General features: G+C 36.5%; 1 protein-coding gene across 1 annotated transcript; it reads left to right on the forward strand.

Moving 5' to 3' along the window:
* The first annotated feature begins 1,075 nt into the window (after positions 1-1,075).
* THADA (Thyroid adenoma-associated protein homolog) lies at positions 1,076-20,782 on the forward strand. Its single transcript, XM_072302549.1, has 13 exons — positions 1,076-1,784; positions 2,713-4,818; positions 5,333-5,491; positions 6,030-6,184; positions 6,876-7,164; positions 8,687-8,813; positions 9,549-9,782; positions 10,135-10,419; positions 11,251-11,436; positions 12,412-13,335; positions 14,129-14,294; positions 19,509-19,735; positions 20,405-20,782. The coding sequence occupies exons 1-13, from the start codon at positions 1,480-1,482 to the stop codon at positions 20,759-20,761; spliced, it is 5,520 nt and encodes a 1,839-aa protein (XP_072158650.1). The 5' UTR covers positions 1,076-1,479; the 3' UTR covers positions 20,762-20,782.
* The last annotated feature ends 43 nt before the right edge of the window (positions 20,783-20,825 follow it).

A 20,825-nucleotide genomic window follows, 5' to 3' on the forward strand; every position in this document is an offset into this window, starting at 1 on the left:
TCTCGACTAACCCCCCCCCCCCTTTTTCAGTTATCGTAGATCGAAGCATGACGTTTCCCTTTAGAACACAATGAAATTTTTAAGCCACAATTTTTTTATGTGAAACCAAATTTCTGGAGTAAGTTCACAGGCAAGATTCATGATATAATTAGTTTAATAAACAAAAATATGGAGCAAAATTGAAGATTCTTTTGGCCTTGGGAGTAAATAGTTAAAAGTATAAAGTTGACGTGAGGATGAAGTCACTACTCATCATCGTGAGAATGAGTGGAGAAGTGGGAATCAAGAGAAATGATAGGGCATGGTTCGATCGGCCAGCAATCGGTGGTTTCCTGATTTCCTCTATTTCATCTTGAATTTTATTATCAACCTGACGAAATATGGATTTTTGCATTTTCTTGAAATATAGGCTAAAAAGTTGACGTAAGGCTCAGCCGTACCCTCTCCTCCCCCCTCGTAAGGCAACGAAAGGCTGTTATAGACCCCCCCCCCCCTCCCCATGAGAGCCTTAAGTAATTTATGAACGGCCCCTTATTTAAATTTTTGGTATTCCTTATGGTCTTTATTACTTAAAATTCCTAATCATATAGATAATAGAAGAGAAATCATGCAGATTTTCCTTTAAAAAAAAAGAGCGTTTAATTTGGTTTGAATTTAAAAGATTCCTGCTTGGCCCGAAAGGCGAGGGTTGACAAAAATCCTGCGGCGCGTGGGGAGTGCAGTGAGTCTGCAGAAAGGAAACATCGATGCTCCCGATTGCGCACCAGACAGTTTGCGATGGAAATTCGGCAGGATTTTTGTCATCCCTGCCTTCCGAGCTCAAGGAAGGAATCTCTGCTGAACAGTCGACTCGATAAGGAAAGTAATTAGAAAGTAATGTTTACATTATTGTCCACGGACCGGAGTGCGGGGCGGTCCTCAACGTTGTCTTTTTGTTTTTTGAGCGTTTGTTTTCCAGCTACTCTGACACAAATAAATGTATTCATTTGGCAACAGTGCAATAACGCTGGAAAGTACAGAACGCGATGAAACGGCATTGAAACGAGAGTGAGCCTTCTGCCTTGCAGCTGAGGCAAGGCGGCGGGGTGGGCCATGTGGCTGATTAGGTTATGTTATGTCAATAGTTAGTTTTTGAATTTGTAAATATTATATTCATGATAATATCCATTTTCTTGGATGACAGTGTTTCGAACTGGTCTCTGGTTTCGCAGGAGATATTTCTGATTTATTTAGCGTTATCGTGTTACCAGTCACTGACTTATAATATGCGACAATTAGTCTTTTTGCCAAATTTTGTCATGATATCGGTCACCTGTTGGTCACTCTTTTAGATTGAAATATCAACTATGTAATGGAAGCGGTTCCTTTTACGCCTCTACGGTATTGTAGAAAGGAGATAACATATTCGGAGTAGTGAGACTGTTGCTCACTGTGATGTCATACACTAGTTCATTTCAGGATTTTATATCATAGTAAACAATGGCTACATTGAATCTACGGGTGACCACAACGAAAACATCTTACAAATCAAACAAATCCCCCTTCGGAACCTTATCAAAAGATCTCTTAGAATCGCTCAGCATACATCCTAGGATTAATCATGCTGAGCTTTCAAGTGAATTATTGGCAGCTGACTCATTGGACGCCCAATTAAGGATACTTCATCAAAGAGTTGAAGATGAATTAAATCAAGACACCATGGAAACATCGGAGTCTCTTGAGTATTTGCTGCTGCTGTACTTTAAATTACCTCCACCAAATCCCCTGAAAGCCAGATTGCTCAAGTGAGTACCAAGCTGAATTTTATTGCCATATAATCATTAATCTTGTGTACCGAAATAGCAGCAGAAAACTGACTTTTTCCTTGGACGAGTCCATCAGGATCGTGTTTTTTGTTAGTTCTAATGCGCCTGGTATCACCCCCAAAAAATTACAGAAAGTCTGGTTTTTAGTATGCGAGCATCAGCAGTGTGCGCCAGACACCCAGTGCGCGCCAGACACCAGTGCGCGCCAGACACCCAGTACGCACCAGGCACCCAGTGTGCGCTGGGAGAGGCGAAGGACCCTTGATTCACCTTGTGCAGTCCTTTCGGCACGCCCTGTTAACGCGCGTGCGGCTGTGCGCTCCAAACCGGATTTTTCAGAATTTTTTGGGGCTGTTTCCAGGGTGCATTGGAAAAAACCAAAAAACATGGTCCTAATGGATTCATCCAAAGAGCTCGTACGAATATTTTTGGTCCGATCGGAGGCGGTAGCTTGGGAAGTTCCCCTTGTCAGCTGTGTCTACGTCGATATTTTTGTCTCTTTAAGCCTGTGTTCCTTATTGTTTCCTAGACTTTAGTGAATGGATACTTTCAAACACAGTAAAACTGCAATTATCAGACCCAATTGATGCACTGGATCAGATACAGATGAAACAAGATTATAATTAATTATACTTGCTGATTAACAGCAACTTAGCCTAAAGTATGCAGTCATGGATCTCTGCCTCCTAGATGTGTCAAGTTTTTGTGCTGCTAAATCGTAGCAGTTCTTTTCTTGCCAACAAATCCAATTACTTGAACCTCAGCAAAGTTTAGAGTCGATTCCATTTTATGCTCTGGCATTGTTGCAAAATGAAGGAGGAGAATTGAAGGTTTGGTCAGTGCTAACCCTGATACTTAATTCAGACTTTACTTACCGTAAAATAATAAAATTGATCTTTCATTTCAGATTGTTCAAAAAGTGGTCAGGAGAGAAAGAAAAGCCCTTCAAGAAATTTTGGGATCATACTATACCTACTATTTTGGCTGAGGAAAAGATGGACTCCTCAATCAGCGTGAAGAATATTACCACCCTTTTGGAGTATTTTGAAGATAATACTGACTTGCTCATGGGTCTGTATCTACCGTTCATAAAATATGTTGAGTGTGTGATCAAAACAACCATTGATAGCAGTTTAAATCCAGGACTGTTACCTTTGCAGAAATTGAGTTGTTATGAGTGCATTCATAACTGTGTTCGAGCTTTTTTGCTGATCATCAGCTCCTCTGTTGATCAAAGGATTGTTGCAGTCCTTGATGATGAAGGTATTCTGAATACCTTAGAAACGCTCATGCAAAATTCTGAGTTACCTCTAGATACAAAATTGAACTGTGGTCTGCTTTTCATGCGAATAACTTTGAAAGCAAAGGGAGAGTCAGATTTTTTTAAAACTTTTCAGAGACATGCAATCAATCATTCACCAAGTTCACATGACACCACCCATGGAGTTCGTGATTTGTTGACACAGATCTCTTGCTGTGCACCTTTGTTAAATATTTTCACAATCCCAGAATTGAGCAGCAGGTATATCGAAAAATCAAGTTCCTCCGTGTTCTCAGAATTTTGTGTGTTTCTGTTTAACATGACCAAAACCCCTGCAATTGATAAAAACACTATCTTAGCTCTAAATATTACAATCGAAAGATTGGCGGAACAACTGTCAAAGTATCCTGCGCATGCTGAAATGGAGCTCTCGCAAAAGTTTTTGAACTACATTATAACACACATTGATCACTATCTGGACACAGTGAGGCATAGGACAAAAACAATTTTCGAGCACTTCATCAATTTCACTTCATCTAGCACATCCATGAGAGATGAATTAATTACTTCCTTGAGGGAATCAAAGATGACAAGTCGGTTTTTCTGTTTTGGCATTCAGCTGCTTGCAAAACAAATGAAAGTAAATTATCTATTTTCCAAACTTTCTTTAGAGGTGTCATGTTTCATTCAAATGTATGTCAAGGCCTTCACAGAGATGCCAGCATCAACACATCTAGTCTCAACATTCTGCACGCTTATGTGTAACCACTTCGAAGAAATTCAAATGGACAGTTGGATATCTACATGGATTAATCCAGTGCTTGAAGCCCTAAATCAACAGCAGACGCCAGCTCTTGAGCAAGTTTGTAGCCGAGCTGTTCAGCATTCACCACTAATCATCAAAATAATAGCTTTTAAGGATCAGCAAATTGATTACGCAACCTTCATTTGTCTGCATATTGCAGTGAAGAATGGTCTTGCACCTGATCATTCTGAAACAACCGGTCAACTTGATTTTTGGAAAGGACTGATTCCGTATGAAACCCTGCTAAGTGCAGTGTGGCATCAAAATGATGATATTCGATTGTTAGTATTCCTTATGGTCTCTGTAAGCAAAAAAACAACCCAGTCATTCTGTGCTCAAGAGCTAAATGTGATATTGTCTTTCTTTAAGTATAATCTCAACAACCAGAACTCTGCGTTTCGGCAAAAATTTCTCTCGCATTTGAAAAAGTTTTTGTTACGTTTCCAAGATAGCCTTCAGTCCTTGAAACGATTGCAGACATCTTCATCAAAACAATCAACAGAAATCTATCTCCAATTTAGGGAGAATTTAGTCGCCACCTGTGCAGAAAATCTATTTCCATCTGCAAATTTTGGTCGCAGATGTACTGTTTTAAATATTTTAAAAACATGTTTTGATTCAAATATTTTTACTGGTTTGGTGTTCCCAAGCTCACTATCCAAAGGTTTACTCAATTGTTTAAATGACACTTATGAAGAAAATAAAGTTCTAGCTAGACAGATTTTACAGCTCATTTCCAGAGAAAGTCCACAATCAGAAATATTGCCTGAATCTATGGAAAATCTCCTAGAGCATTTGATGCATGTGATCAAAGATCTAATTTCAAGCACGCATCCCTCAGACTGTGTCACAGCTGTGTATTTTCTTGGCTTCTGCATCGACAAATTGCAAGTTGAAGCAACAAAAACTGTCACACCTCGGTCAGATGCTAAGGGCTCTCTCTCTCTGTAAGTATTTTCTGGTAATCAGTATTATTCGTAGGTAAATATTTTCACTTTATGTTTAAAATATTCTTGATTTTGATGGTTTTTAGGGAAACAATATTTTCTGCCTATCTCCTCATTGTGCAATTGCACTGACAGTGATATCTTTGAATTTTTCACATTTCCTTTTCAATCATGATAACAGGAGTAGGAAAGAAACCTGAAAAGCAAGCTGGAAGCTTTCTTGTACTGTTATTGCAATGCATGACTATTTTCTACGATCATCAACCTGAATTTTTTGCAATTCTAATGGTAATTCCCCTCTAAGGCAAACCAACTGAATCATTCCTTTCATCAAATCTCCATTCTCATTTAATTTTGTCAAAACCTTCCTAACCGAAGATTTTTTGTCACTAATAGTATTTACTATACACATTTTCCACTTGCAGTTAAAAATTTGATGCAGAATAAGTTTAACTTTAATATCGGTTTTAAAAGAGGTACCTAGAAAAACCTTAATCTTTTTTGGCTGTTCCAGCTGCAAAGATTGGACGATATTTTACTTGTCAGAAATGATTGGTATCCTGGAGAATCAAGTAAGGATAGCGGAAGTAAATATTTTAGAAGCGGCCGTAAACGGCCCAATTTATGGAGTTATCTTCGTCATCAGACATTTAGTATCTTCAATAGATGTGCAGTATGTATGCTTTTGTTTGTCTTTTATTTAATTCCAAATTTTGCTTTATTCAAACTTAACCATGCTCTTCTTAATTTTTATCGAAGTAGGTATCTGGGTGCTCTCATATAAGGTTCTTATTTAAGGTCCAACTTATATAAGCCAAACATAATCTTGACCAATCTAAGTTGCAGAAGCAGGAAATACAGCTCGTCTCGCTTAATAGTTAAAGCAAAAACCCGAAATTTGATGGTGATGTATCACTGTAAGAAATTTGCTGGGACCTATTGATTACCAATTATTGGTCAATAATTTAGGATTGAATCTTATCAGCTGGCTTCTATTAATACTGATTTACGAGTGGTGGTTTAGTTGTATTCTTTGGTAAACTTAACATTCGTGAAGTTATCCTGTTTATAAACAAATCTAAAATTAAAGTTTTTTTTAAAAAAAGAAGAAAACTGCCACCCCTACTTTTTCAATGTGCTATGTCTCATAAGAATATACTATATTCACCATCCATAACAGAAAATCATGAATTTTATTGTATTTATCACAGATCTTTCAGTACAGATTCATTTTTGCAATTGGAGATGTCAAAAATCGTTGAACTTTGTTTTTCTGCAAGCTCAGCTGTAAGTCACATAGTCAATAATCTATCTCCAGAGGGCATTTACCCATGGATTTCACAGGTATCAATTTTAAGAAATTATGGTTTGCTTCAAATCTCTCACATCCAAAAATATTTGAATTCTAAAATCTAAATATCTATTCAGATTTTTGTGTAGTAATCCTGAAAGAAGAATGATGGAAAGAGGAAAATGACATTTTTTACAAAGGAGGCTAAACGCATGAACAAGAAGAGGTTTCCAAATTATAAAACAAAAGTGAAGGAAGAAAAACCTGTTGCCTCATGATTATTCTTTAGCCTCCTGCGTTTGGCTTCAATATTTGATTTTAGTAAAATCAGTAACTTTGGATATTTCTGAACAGTCCTAAAAGCCATCTAAAGATGCTGATAATCGAGACACCTACCATACAAAATACACTCTGTCAGAAAACAAAAATCAGCTCTTGAAAATGTGTGTTGTTGACTTAGAAGAGCTTTACCTGCTGATTTATAACTGTCAAAATGAAGAAAAACCCAAATCAAATACAAACTGGGAGGACACAATACCTCTGAAGTTTTGCATCCTTCCTCCTCCTTATTTATGCACAAGAACATTCTTATCCTTTCGCATTATCATTAGTCTAACTGCTCCAGAAAGTTTTTTCTTGCTTCTTCTAAAACCAAAGTGTGGTTATCATAAACTCTAAGAACTGTTGTTATAAGGTACTGAAAAAGTTAGGACTTAATTGAAAGTATTGCTCATCCATCTTATCTGTTTAAAAACACATGTTACAGTCATTGAAGATTCGAATTTAAACAACGGAGTAAAAACGAAAGGAATGCACGCAACCTCTCAACTGTTACTCCTATGCGCGTGGCGGACCATAAAAGAAATCTCTTTGTTATTTGGTGAACTTATTGAACGAATTCCAGTTGTTAAGGAAAAAAGTCAAGGCTTTCTGACAGAGGAACTTTTACTGACAATTGGATCATACTTCATGAAAGCTCTCTCTCAAATCAAGCATCGCGGAGCATTCGAACAGGCATACATTGGCTTCACAAAGGTGTGTCTTACCTTATGGAGGTCAGTATAAACCTTAATGTAATAATTTGATTGGAATGGGATGTATCAGAAAATATTTTCATTCATAAATTGAGAATATCAGAGATGTTGGCAAGTTAGCAATATTGTAGAAAATTCTACAGCACTCTGGAGGCAAAAGGAATTTTATTTTTGAATGCATCTCATTGCCACTGTATCTGTTTTGTGATAAGCTATCAGGACATAAATATGTACCTATCTAATACAATAATTCTGTACGGAAAATCTATACTGAAGGAACGTTATTTTTACGTATAATTGGCACTACAGGCACAACACATGAATTAAGCCGAATGCAAAATCTCTCTGCAACTCCAGCAGTAAATCAATGACTAAGTGCACAAACCTAACTCAATTGCAATTTTTAAAAATGTCTGATAATGTTTTATGTTCCAAAAGAAAATGTAATCGAAATTCCCGCTTGCAATTTTGTATGATATTATGGAAATGAGTGAGGAAAAGAGAGGTTGCGATTTGGGCCAAAATGGCCCCTCCGCGAAATCGGGAAATTTTTGGATTTTTGACGGTTGGCGATGCTTATCAAACAGAAATGAACGAGTTTTGTCTTTGCTCACATTTTTTGGCTGCAAAACAGGGGCTTAAACATGGCTCTGGAGCCCAAAATAGCTGAAAATTCGCGTTTTTCGCGGTTCTACCTCAGATTTTGACCTGGGCCTATAGAGGATGGGTCATGAGCTTCGAATATAATGTCAGGGGTACGTAACATACTTGAATATGATCAACCATTCCCTTTGAGCCCAAGTTCAAAATCGAACTTTCCTATCTTTTCAACCCAAAATAACAGAGAGTCCAAATTTTTTGCGGTTCTATCTGAGATTTCGACCCTCGCCCAAAGGCAAGAGTTGATCATATTCCAGTATCTTATGTGCGCAGGTGTCCCTGACATCATATTCAAAGCTCATGACTCGTCTTTTTTGGGCTCAGGTCAAAATCTGAGGTAGAACCGCAAAAAACATGGATTTTCAGCTATTTTGGGATCTGGAGCCCCTGTTTTGCAGCAATAAAATGTGAGTATCTGCAAAACTCGATTTTTTCTGTTTAATATGCATCATCAACCTTCAAATATCCAAAAATTTTCCGATCCCTTGGAGGGGCCGATTTCAGCCCATAAAGCAATTCTCTCCTTCCCCAGGAAGTTTCACTAGAAACTGTAGGTTAGTGTTTGTATATATGTAAAAGTGAGGGTTTGTATGTATGTGTGAGGGTGTGTGCGTACGTTCGTGTGTATATGTAAAATATGCGTGAAGACTTACAACGTTGCAATCTGAGGTCTGCATTTTTCAACTTCAGTCATCTACATATCATAAACGAGCAGTGATATGAGCAGTGTCTGAGTTTGATTCTCTCTTTTATCAAATACTGGTAATTGTAATCAATCATGGGTTTTTTATTCATTTGTTTTTAAAGGTGATTGAACTCGATGAAACTGCTTTGATTGTTTTTCAGCCGGAACTCATTCCTATCTTTTGATCTTTGATTCCAGATGTCCTATCAAAGAACTGGCAGACTTGCCAGGATTCTGGTTGGAAGAGATGATGACTGAAATCACGACTGCTAGTGATAAACTCTGTGCAACACGACGTAGTGCAGGGGTGCCTTTTATCATTCAGGTATAGAGGTTTGCATGATTTCTCTCAATTGTCTTTTGAAAAACCTCTGCATCCATTGGTTAATATGTATGTTACATATGTAAGACTAAAAAGATAGAGTCTACGCTAAACAAGTTTACACATTTTTAGACTGCCACAGAAGATCCGCCACCTCGATTCTTGCATTTACTTTCAATGACAAACTGACGTCAAGTTATCTTCTGTCACAGTCTAAAAGTAAATAAACTTATCATACCAAGGACTCTAAATTATGGATATAAGAAAGACTACCTATTGTAGGTAGGACTACGTACACTCTTATAGGAAGTAATTTTTCCTATATTTACAGCATATAAGGATCCCTGCCTTGGAAAGTTTCACGCAACAGTTTATTTCTTGTTGCATCAGCAGATACTTTTTTGATATTTTTTTCAGACCCAAAAGAAAATTCACATTCTGAGAGAAACTGTACAGTTGTTCTTGAGTTTTCAAATAGATTGTTGAGTAAAACTTCACAACATCGCAGTGCCAAAAAGTTTTGACTGCTTCTTATCAGATCAGCAATCTGAATGTTATCAGAATCTTGTCAGATTCTTTTTCACAATTTTAAAAACTGTATTGGGTTTCATACTGTTGCCTCTTATGCATCTCCAAAGAAAACTGCATACAATTCACAAACAAAATTCAAAAAGTATAAAATTACTGTCTTTCTGTTTGGACAAAGTTACTGGATTGGACTTATTCTCTGTGTTTCAGGCTCTGCTGGTGTCGGAACACGAAATTTCTCCGGCATCAACTTGTTTCCATGCGGCAATGAGCCAACTTTTGGATCTGTGTGAATCATCAGAAAAGTCATCAATATCCAAGATTCATGCTCTGAATATTCTACGGAGCTTGTTTAGGAGCACTGAACTTGGTGATCAGGTGAATTCTTATGTTGCTCGCGGTGTCAAAATTGCTGTCCTGGGTTTCAATGCCTCCTCCTGGTCGGTAAGTTTCTTTAAATGTGACTATCAACAATCAATATCATGGAAATTTAATAAGAAAAATCATGTTCGGATATCACTCGTGTTGTAATGATTATTTCACATCTTGTGAAAATTTATCAAAAGAATCAGTCAACTTCATAAACTCAAATATCCCAGCGCTTTTGGTTGTTTGGATTGAGCTATTCTATTATTTTTTGTGGGTCCCATTTCGTGGTTTTTGCTTCTTCCTATTTTTTTGTAGAACTGAGATGAGAAAAATGCAGTGAACGCAATTCAATCATTGCATTTTCTTTTAATTAGACTTTCTAATTCGTTCCTTCTGTGTTTCTTAGTTCAGCCATGATCTGTTGCAGGTGCGGAATGCCTCAACCCTTTTGTTGAGTGCTCTCTTAGTTCGAATATTTGGTGTGCCGCGGTCAAAGGAGACTCTGACATGGAAAAACAAAATGACAGGTCGTATTTTCTTCATGCGCTATCCATCCTTGTATGAGTTTTTCCTCTCCCAGTTAGAAATATTCGACTCCAATAATAGTAATTTGGAAGTGACAAACGCCAGTGAATTAACCATTTTTCCAGTTTTGATGATTTTAGCTAGATTGTATCCTTCATCTTTAGAGGGCACAGATTCCAATTTACAGGTAATTATTTCCCTTTCCCTCTTTCTATATTTGTTTATCCTTATTTCTAAATGTAAACATACAGCACTCAATTTCATAAGAAGCAGTAACATTTCATTTTCCCCACAATATGAATTTCTTTACATTGAATTATTCCTCAGAATGACTTAAAATCCTCAGAAAAATTCAACTCTACTTTGAAATATTTTTTCTTCTTTATTAGGAAAAGTCTTTATTTTATTCACTCCTTGAAAGAAAAGGAAGGCCAAAACCTTGTGTTTAAAATTCAACATTATTTGAAAGTACTTGCCATAGAAAGAAAACATTTTCATAGTTTCTCTATTTACTCACATAAACTTTCTGTCCCATCAACCTTTTGTTTTCCTGTTTTTTTGTTTTTTTTCTGCCATTACTTCTTACACTCCAATTAGTTCAAGGCTGAGTAGAAAAAAACCACCATTATTGACCACAGTTAAACAACTCTGCAATGCTTCTTACTTGGTTCATTAATAATAAGAATTGGTATTACTGCATCACTTTACCCTCTTATTTTCACTATTTTCCTCATCACTTTTTGAGCTTGAAAATAATTTGCCTACTTCTAAACAATAAATAAAGAAACTCATGAGTTTGAGTCACACTTTTTCTTGTCCTATTTTTCAGGTTTGAAATTTCAAACAATGTAGGGGTGGGGGAGGGGCAAAATTTAATGTTGGGTGCTACAGGACGTGGCACAATAGCATTTTTGTTTCAATGACAGGTTGGGTCTAATACTGGAGCTGTCAGGTTTAATTAAATTATGAATAACACAATTTACCTGTTTGATCTCTTGTTTGTTCTTTGTGTTTTTAGCTATCTACTTTTATCAAGTACGTCCTCAATGCGAGCAAAAGTGGAATCCATGAAGTCCGTATTCTTGCTGCAACAGCGATTGCCTCTCTCATCTCAAGGGAAAGCACTGCAGATTGCGTTAGAAATCTGTTCAATGTTTTAGATGCTACTCAGTCTGACAATGCAAGGCATGGCACTCTTCTCCAGGTATTTGCTAAAAATAATCATTAGAATTTTTTGTGTCTGTGCAGCTTCCACTCAATGTTCCATGACGAATTTATCGACAGGTGACAAAACCAGAAACTGACAGTAGTCAATCTCCAAAGGATTGAAATAGTTTGATGTCACTGCTGCCCATGAAGTCTGAAGGATGTGAATTATGTAACGCTTAAGCAAGTTCATGATCAAGGCGAATACAAACACCCAATTCAGGAAAGCCGTCTATGCTAAATATGGCAAGGCGTCTGAAGTATATGGCAACCTCTCCCTCCCTCTGCCAAAAAATTAATGCCATTGCGTTGGCAGATATATTTACTTTGGAGTAAATATTCTCTCCTTTTTACTCAAAGATATCGGGGTAAAAGCCTTTTTTTCAGGTTTAGCAGGCAATGGCAGGTACGAAAATGACAAAATTTCGATTGAAAGTATCACATCACCCTGAGAAAATATTAAAAATCCCATTAAAAAATTGTGAAGTGGAGGTTGGTTCAAATGTAAGTTGAACGACGTTTTGCTAATGGGAACTACAATTTCTCTGTATGTGTATTTCATCTGTAATAACACTTATGTGCAGAAGGAAAGTAATGGTCCATACATTGTTTCCAAACTGAATCAGAAATTTTATTATATTATATATAATAATCTCATTATTTCTGATTTAACCAGTTGAAGTCAATTCCAGCAATGAAACAATAATACTTGAAAAAAAATAGAACTCAGGGGCTTAGCATTTTGCATCAGTTGAAACTGGAGGAACTTAAATGAGCCTCAGACTTGTCAGAGCTCTTTGTCAAGGTAAAGATTGACTCCTAAACATTCCCTCTGAAACTTGCGCCCTCTAACAGTTCCTCTTTGCTTATTTCAATTCTACTCCATTGGCTGTTCCTCAAATAATTATGAGATCTCAGCTCAAATTCTCTCTGTTATCTTTCAATTGATGATTATTTTTTTCTCCATTTTCAGTTGAGTCAAATCATCCAAACATGGAAGTCACATCAGTATGGAATGCAGCCAGCCATTCAGAATCATGTTATTTTCAAAATAAATAACATCGTTCCTAAAATTTTGGATTTAAATACTAGTCTAGTGGTCAAAGAGAGCATATTGAAACTTGCATTTTATTCATTGACCAGTTTCGGACAGCATTTTAACCTCAAGTGCTTAATGTCCGCCCATTCACTCTTAGAGGCACTGAATGACAGTTCAAAGCCTTTTATTTACACAGTAGGAGACACAAACTTAAAAGTTACTTTGGTGTTAATATTAGCCTATGAAATACTCGTATCTGCAAAATTTCTGACAACCTCTGAAGCAATGTCTTCGATGGAATATCAAGATTGGTTCAAGAAAGGCGTTAATTTTTCAAACTTTGTTCTAGGAATAACGAGAAGTTCAGACTTTGATCAGATTGATACAATATTAACATTTTTATTCTATGCACTGTTGTGTGGAAACGAAGTAAATGTAGAATTGAGTCTTCCAAAGAATGAGTGTGAAGATTTAAATGCACTTGTTGTAATTAATCATGATTTTAATCTCTTCAAGTACATCTTTAGTATTCTGAAACTATCACCTGTGATGAAAACAGAAATGGGAGAACTTCTAAGCTGTGATACTTTTTGCCGCCAGTTTGTCTATAATTTACGAAAACTTGTAGCTGAAGATGCGCACAATTTGTACAAACACAAGTTCTTGGCTGTACTTCGATTCTTCCCTTCTGCTTTAGAAGCATACTGTGATAATTGCGACAAACTTGTAGCAGGCAGGTGTTCTCTGGATGATAATGCCTCAGCATTCACTTATCTTTCAAAGTCATGCTTTGGGGATAACGACGATTCTGTCACCATCCAAGCTCTTCATTGCATTCGAGCTTATCTCAGTATACAGGTGAGTTTCCTCATACCTTTACTTACCAAGAAAATGTGATTAACACTATACAACAACTGGATTCCCTGCAGAGTGATAAAATGCTTATTTTTGCGTAGGCTGTCTACAACTTAAGGATACTGGTTCTTTAGCAAGCTAACAGATAACATTACCATAAAGCGACCTTTACAGCCTTGAAAAGTAACTCACAAGCTTTAAAAAAAATTCATAAGATGCTTACTTGGTCAACAACTGCAATAGTCATGACTATAAAGATTGTTTGATAAGATTTACCCTCAAAAATGTTCAGAAATTCAGAAGTATATTTTTCAATCCTATCTCGACTGGCGCTTTCAATTCCGAAATAAGCTTTGATTCGATTATATTTTGCAATATAGCATTGAATGACTGATTGATAAATGGATTGAGTAAATTTTTCGAGAAGAAACTACAATTTGTGGCTCATCGGTTAAAACACTTATGCGCATGAAGAAACTACTGGTGCGCATGTTATTTCGAAACAGATAGAAATTGTAGCTCCTAATTGCAAAATTTAGTTCAATTATCTTTTTAATAATTTTGTAACTCTTTGTGTCATTTATATCATTAGCATACGTTCATGTATCTGCACTGGAGTAAATTATTTTAATCAGTATTCGGACGAAGAATAATTCAATTATTTGTTTTATATTTTCCATGCGCCCAAAGTTCATCATTAGTACAGCTCAAGTCAGTGTATTTACCACTTACAAATTATTTTAGGGCTATCTATAAAAATGAATTTCTAATTATTTTTTTCTCTCTTATCTGCCAGAAACAAAAAAGGAAGCAATGGTCTCAAAAGGATTTTGAAGACTTGTGCAATATTTTATTTGCCAATGGCTGTGTCCTGGATCAGACAGATCAAATTCGTTATGCTATTTCGCAGACGATTGTTGAAAATTACTCACTCTTCCTTGCCTTCTCTTCACCGATTGACCGTAAGTACCATTTTTATCATTCTCTGAATACTGTACTATTCTCTCCTACATTGAGGAACATAAATATCTTCTCCAGTAATTGAATTATATGTGACTGTTAGCAGATTTTAGCTCGTTTTGAAACTGGTAATAGATTGGGAATTTCGAAGCCAAAACACTGCAGGACGAGTTTTTGAAGCCAGAAATTTGAATTTCGGCTCACAAAATGACCCTTATATTATAAATACGGCTAAACGCAAGAAGGGCATCGATTTTTTTGTTGAGTTGTACTCATCTTTTTAAAATGTTTCTGGTAAGAACGTTTTTCCGGAACCCATTAGTAATGTTTAAATAATGATAATAAGGTATCTTAGGAATCATAGAAGGATTATCCTGCAATACAAAGATTTTTCAAAGAGGAGTTTCCTGAAAAGTGTTGAATGCTGGGTGTCAACACTTTTTAATTTTTTTCCTAATATTCATTTTAATTTCATAAAGTCTATTTTTTGTTTCAAATCTTCTTTGCTTCAACATCATTCAGTCCATCTACATTAATTTTAATTACTTGACTTGCAACTGATAGCTATATAGATTATAGCCAGCCATTCATACGTAGACTTATTGTCTCACCACCCACGACATCAGCAAGTCTATATAAGCCCGCGCTACGCCCAAATAAAGAAGGAGAGAATTAAAAAATGAGGCTTTGCCTTGTTTACCCATTTTTTATTTCTCTCCCTCTATATTCGTATTTTCGGGCTGTTTTTGTGCTTTATCGCTACGCTCAAATCGAGGTATTTTCCTATCTCTAAGGCCGGAATTTTAAGACGTTACTCGAAACATCCTCGACTCGAGATTTCCTCGACTCGAGGAACCTCCAAAACGGCCTCGACTCGAAACTCACTCGACTCGAGAAAAAACTCCTCGACTCGAAAATCTACTCAACTCGAAAATCTCCTCGACTCGAAACTCCGTCGTCCAAAAAAAAAAAATGGCTTCCAGGTGAGAGAATGACGTTCAACGTCAATTAAAGAACAGATTAGGAATTTATTTGGAATAATAATCATGGAAAAGTGCGTCAAATTAAACTTTAGCGGCTACTTTCATAAATTCCCGGGCCATGAGTTAATTTCTGATTCATCCGCTTGAGTATGCATTCGTGAGATGGTGACTGGTGAGAAGGCGGCCCCGGCCATTCATTGTATTTGTTTGTTTGTTTATCAGTGCCAGACCAGTAATCCTTTTAATTAATTGTTTCAAAGTTAATAATTCGATTTCTTAGTGGTTTTTGTGTTTCTTTATGTGATATAGCCCTTTGTGTCATAGTTCAAGCGTTCAATGGATCCTAATCGTCTTTGAGAACACGGCTAAACCCACACCACAGATGCTTAACATTCATGCGATTGAATGGAAGTGAATTTCTCGGTGATTGAACCTTTCTTTTCTCCTCAGTACTTATTTTCATCATACATGTATTCCATCATGAATTCTCTGTGAAATTTCTCGGAAATGCGTGATTTATTCTCCGGAGAAAAGTTGATAGTGTAGCCCTTATCCAAGCGTCAGCGTCTCAAATACGTACCAATTATGAAACCCTGTGCTTTATTATTTCATTTATATTGTCCACATGTGATTTATAGCAAAGGAATATCCGTTTCTCTCAGGTAACTTATCAAAAATTACAAACCATACCCTCACTCAAAAGCATCTTCTTTCAAAGCCCTTTGGTTAAGATTGTGATTCATCAAGTTGTCAGCTGGTTTTCACAAACACAAGTTCTATCGAGTCAACATTGAACATTAAACACTGTACCTATTGAGCAGATTTGTGACTTTAGAGATTAGGTTTTTCTTCATTTTCCAGTTTCTGAACATGATTTAATAGAAGTTTTCTACTTGGCCTCTGAAAGCACAAGCATAGGCCACATTAAGCGATTCGTATCTCTCATGACTATCAATCTTATTCTACCTAATAAGCGTTTTAGAGCTCACTGAGTGTATGTTGAGACAAAAGTCTAGTATTTTCTTGTCACTGCTCACCAATGGTGCTGTCTGAAAGCATGTATCAACCTGTTATATTGCTGCTGACTTGGAGCTGATCAGATAATGACATTCGTCTCAACATGCGATGAGCAAGCTCTAACAGCGATGCGCAACTGATTGCCTAATCTAGAGGACTTTGCTATCATGATGCTTTTCTTTGGGTTGGTATGTCAAGTGCTCATAATTCTTTGAAATTAAAATGTGTGCGGTCTCCTGGCCCTCAGGTATTTACCTAAGTTAATCCTGAACCAAAGGAATCTCTACTGAGTCATAATATTCACTTATCCCGACACACTGCAGCACATGGGCAGTTCGAATGCTATTCTCATCAAAGTGTCAGACTCAAGAGTTTCCAAGATGGCCATTGCCCAGCATTTAAGAGAGCAACCTACCTCATCAGTTTGTGTATCTAGTGGCTGTCTCATTCAAAGATCATGGTTCTCCGCTGATTTGATATTCAACAATTTGCGGAGACCATGGATTGATTGTCCACAGCTGTCAATTTCAACGCAACTCATCAGCCTCTGAATTCACTCATCCACGTACCCTCTCATCCTTCAAATCTTCTACCATATAGTGCAGAGAGTTTGATTTTCTGTGAGTATTCATGACATCATGTTCTATAACTTTCATTCCTTCAGCACACAGTATTTTTCTTTTAGGTTCGGCTATTAACTTTGACCTGAAATGCCCATTTTGTTTTGACTACATGCTTAGCTAAAACTACTTCGTCACCAAGTGTCCACATTTGTAGTGAAGTGGTGAAGCTGCTCATAAATTAACTGATTTGATTCTCTCTTCTCAGAAACATTGGAATTCCTCACTCAAATATTGCTTCATTTTTGTTGATGGGACAAACTTGATCTTTTCTCAGCGATTCATTTCTCCTCTAGTTCTTATGATGATTTTTTGGGGGGAAGGAGGGAGAGGCCAAGGTGCAAAAAGTTAGAGTGAGCATGTTCATGTGTTTTCTCGTGTCCTTTTGTATGTTTTTAATTATGCTCTCACTATTTTAGCAATACCTGGCACCCATGGCGTCACTAGAAATCGCCCTGATAAATTCTATTTTTCTAAGGAATTCATTGCTTGGGAGGCCTAACCAGTGGAAATTGTTTGTATGTTTCTCTGAGACTCGGCGCTCAGTTGTTAGAAATCTGAGGCCCCAAAATCATTATTCTGCCTCACTTTACTGAAGAAGTAAATGAGGCCATTTTTAATCCAATCCGTCAATTTTTATGTTGATTTTCTAGGGAGTTACCTATAGGAGTGTTAGCAAAGAATGGGGGAATAATGAGTTGCTCGAACATTTTTCTCCCTGAAAAACTGAAAATTCAGTGTCAGGTTCTTCAGGTTTTTTTTTGGAGGAGTAGGAGGGGGGCGGGGGACGAAGATGAATTCAGGATGAAAGCTATTTCTTTATTTCGTGGAAAACCCATGTTTAAATTAAAGTAAATTAGGTTAAAAACCAAGATAGACTTTTGCAAGTTATTATTTTTGATTAAAAACAATACCTTAGGGAACCAAATGTTTTTTCACCGAAACAAACGATGTAATGTCTTAGATGACAAAAAACGGGAATAACTTTTAAAACTATCATAAAAATATTTTATTGAACATCAATTACATCAACTCCACGTCAAATGAAACCCATTAATGCCCTTGGAATTGTATTAGGATCACTATTTGATGAGGACTTTGAATTTGAAAGTAGCTTCGTAAAGTGCATGACCAAAATCCCAAGTGCACAGATTGCCATAAGTAGCAATTACATTTTAACAATATTGCAATTCCACTGAGTGTTGTGTATGTTGCCTAGCTCCTATTTGAAGGGGTCCCGTTTATTGAAACTTGTTGCAATTTTTCAATGCATTGCATAGTGCCTATCTTTCTGACACATGGAACTCATTTTGTTGATTGTTTAAAATCAGCATAAATCGACTAAATGATGTAAAAATGTTGCAATTTAATGGTAAAAAAATTACAAGTGTATTGAAATCAAACTGCAATTTAATTTCAATATTTTCGTTGCACTGTGCTACTTGGGATGCGTAGTACCCGTGGCGCTGTACTTTTCAGTAGCTCTTTCTGAGGTTCACTTTCTTTGATGAAGCTTTGAGGGAAAGGAGGGGATGCTCTTCGCACGGGGGTGGATTTAAGGATTTTTTTACTCTGAAAAATTAACCCTCTATGACAATATAAAATGTTGAAATTCAATGTCCGTGACCCCCCAAAAATCGCCCTTTAGCTACAGTTTCAAAACACCGAAGTCGTAAGGTAGTTGCAACTGAGAAAGAGAAGTTCTAGAGGCAAAACAGAATACTTTTTTTTTTTTTTAAGGGAAAAATAGCATACGTATCTATAGTAAACAAGGGAAAGAGGGTAAAATTAAATTTTAGCAATAAAATTCATAAAAAAATTCACTTCATTCAAATTCACTTTCATAACAAAACAAATCACTTTCAACCAAGTTTCCTCAGAACTCCCTTGAGGGACCTCAGTACCTCCCTCACGAAAATCTCGAGATTGACTCAACGAAATTCACTTGAGGAAATTTGGAGGTGACTCGAAGCGCGTTTCGAGTCGAGGAAATTTCGAGTCGCGTCTTAAAATACCGTCAATTCTCGAGGACACTCGAAAAGCGTACTCAAGGAAATCTCGAGTCGAGGAAGTTTCGAGTAACGTCTTAAAATTCCGGCCTTAGACCAAAGACACTTATGTGTTCTCTCAATATCCCTTAGACTCAAGTGACATTCAAACCCTCTCATCAAGTGTCTCACTCTCAGCGCTCAAAGTGCAACATTGTATGAAATTTCGACATTGTGTGGAATCTCGACTAACTTTTCATTCGCTTTTCTTTTCTATTTTGTGCAACGTTTATCTGTTATTTTGGATAACTACAGGAAAAAAACTTTATCTCAAACTTTGCCTCATTTGTTTTCATCCTGTCATGTCTGTTGGCTTTACGTTAATGAAAACCAGCTGGTGCCAAAACAGCTATTATTTTGAACTTTATTTTTATCTTACCACTATTTAACTTTAACATGGTATTGAAACCAGTTCTTAAATTGTAAAACTGGGCAAATATTTGAATATTTATTTACGTTCATTGTTTGTATTATTTGAATTGTTGCTCAAACTCTTAACCAAGCTGATGATTAAGTGAAACAAAGTAACTTGATTTATTTCTTCTTAGTGCTCAATCTGATGACAACAGTAGTATTGCTATCTCAAGATGATCTAACCCCAATTCGAGAGAACATTGCTCAAATTTTGGGAACTGTTCATGAATCGACAAGAAACCTTGAACTGTTGCTTGAGGAATTCAGGAACAATTCCCAGATTGATAGCTTACTCTTTGCGGTCGCAGCAAGTGCCTGGTTATTGAAAGATATTGATTATGACACCGAAAATGAACATCAGGTCTGTATTTAAAGTAGAAGTTCGGATTATGTGAGATTAGCCTAAGGTTTAAACTGTATACATAATTCTTGATGATCCGGATCAAATAGGACCGGACCAATCCTATTTACGAAAAAATCTGGATAATCAATAGAGACAACAACACCTAATTACAAACAAATATCAATGATATAGAGCTCATCACATGTTTCAGAGGATGATTTCTTCTGTAAAAAATAAGTCCTTAAATCTTAGTTATGTAAAAATTCCAAAATTTACAAAATGATGGATTTTATTGGAAATTAGTACCTAGTAGTCTGAACTCTGCCTGCCCTAGTTAATTATACAACTGTGCGCTTTTGTCACATTGATCCAGATAACCTGGAGTCTGAATTAGTGGGAGTCTAGTGTACAATCTTTGAGAACTGTGGTTCTATTTCCATTTCAAGCAAAGTCTTATGCCAAAAATGCCTGAATCCAATGGCCATGATTAAGAAGACAAAATTTGGACCACCTAAATTTTTACTAGCGTACTTTTTTTAAATTCTGTGGAGAAAATTGAGCGTATCTCAGCATGTATTGTTTTAATGATGACGTTTCCTCTTTCCTTGTCAGCAATTCTTATTCGCATCTGAATTCACTTTTTTCAAATTGTGAACTGTATTAATTCTTTTCTCTTTATAACTACAGGAAAATGTGTTCGACAAGACCGACATGAATGCTTACTTTGAAGAGATGGTGTTGGCAAAATTAGCTGCATTTCATCTGTCAGAAGTGTGTTCCAACTCAGGGATAATCAACGTGCCTTTGCCAAAAATTATTTCCCAATGGCTGATAAATTACTCCAATCTCAGGCCCAATTTCGGTAATACGTTGCATGATATTTTCGACTTGGTTTTGAAAAAATTTTCTTTTGAGCCAGAATCATACTTATTACTACTTTTACAATCAAACCTTAAGTGTAATTCTGCTGCAAAACAAATTATGTCATTGACTAAACTAAAATATGTAAGATTATTTTGTGATAAAGCCTGCAAGAGCCAATAATAAATAAATCAGTTTCATCAATGTGCCTTGAAAGTATTTTTGTATTAAATAATTAAAGTATTGA

Source organism: Bemisia tabaci, chromosome 1 (assembly GCF_918797505.1).
Source record: "Bemisia tabaci chromosome 1, PGI_BMITA_v3".
In the NCBI taxonomy this organism is placed as follows: Eukaryota; Metazoa; Arthropoda; class Insecta; order Hemiptera; family Aleyrodidae; genus Bemisia; species Bemisia tabaci.

Excerpts from the sequence above, each read along its gene's own strand:
- THADA (XM_072302549.1), top strand. The coding sequence starts at position 1,480 with ATGGCTACATTGAATCTACGGGTGACCACAACGAAAACATCTTACAAA. Across the intron at positions 7,165-8,686 it reads GTGTGTCTTACCTTATGGAG|ATGTCCTATCAAAGAACTGG; the intron begins GTCAGTATAAAC and ends CTTTGATTCCAG. Across the intron at positions 9,783-10,134 it reads TCAATGCCTCCTCCTGGTCG|GTGCGGAATGCCTCAACCCT; the intron begins GTAAGTTTCTTT and ends GATCTGTTGCAG.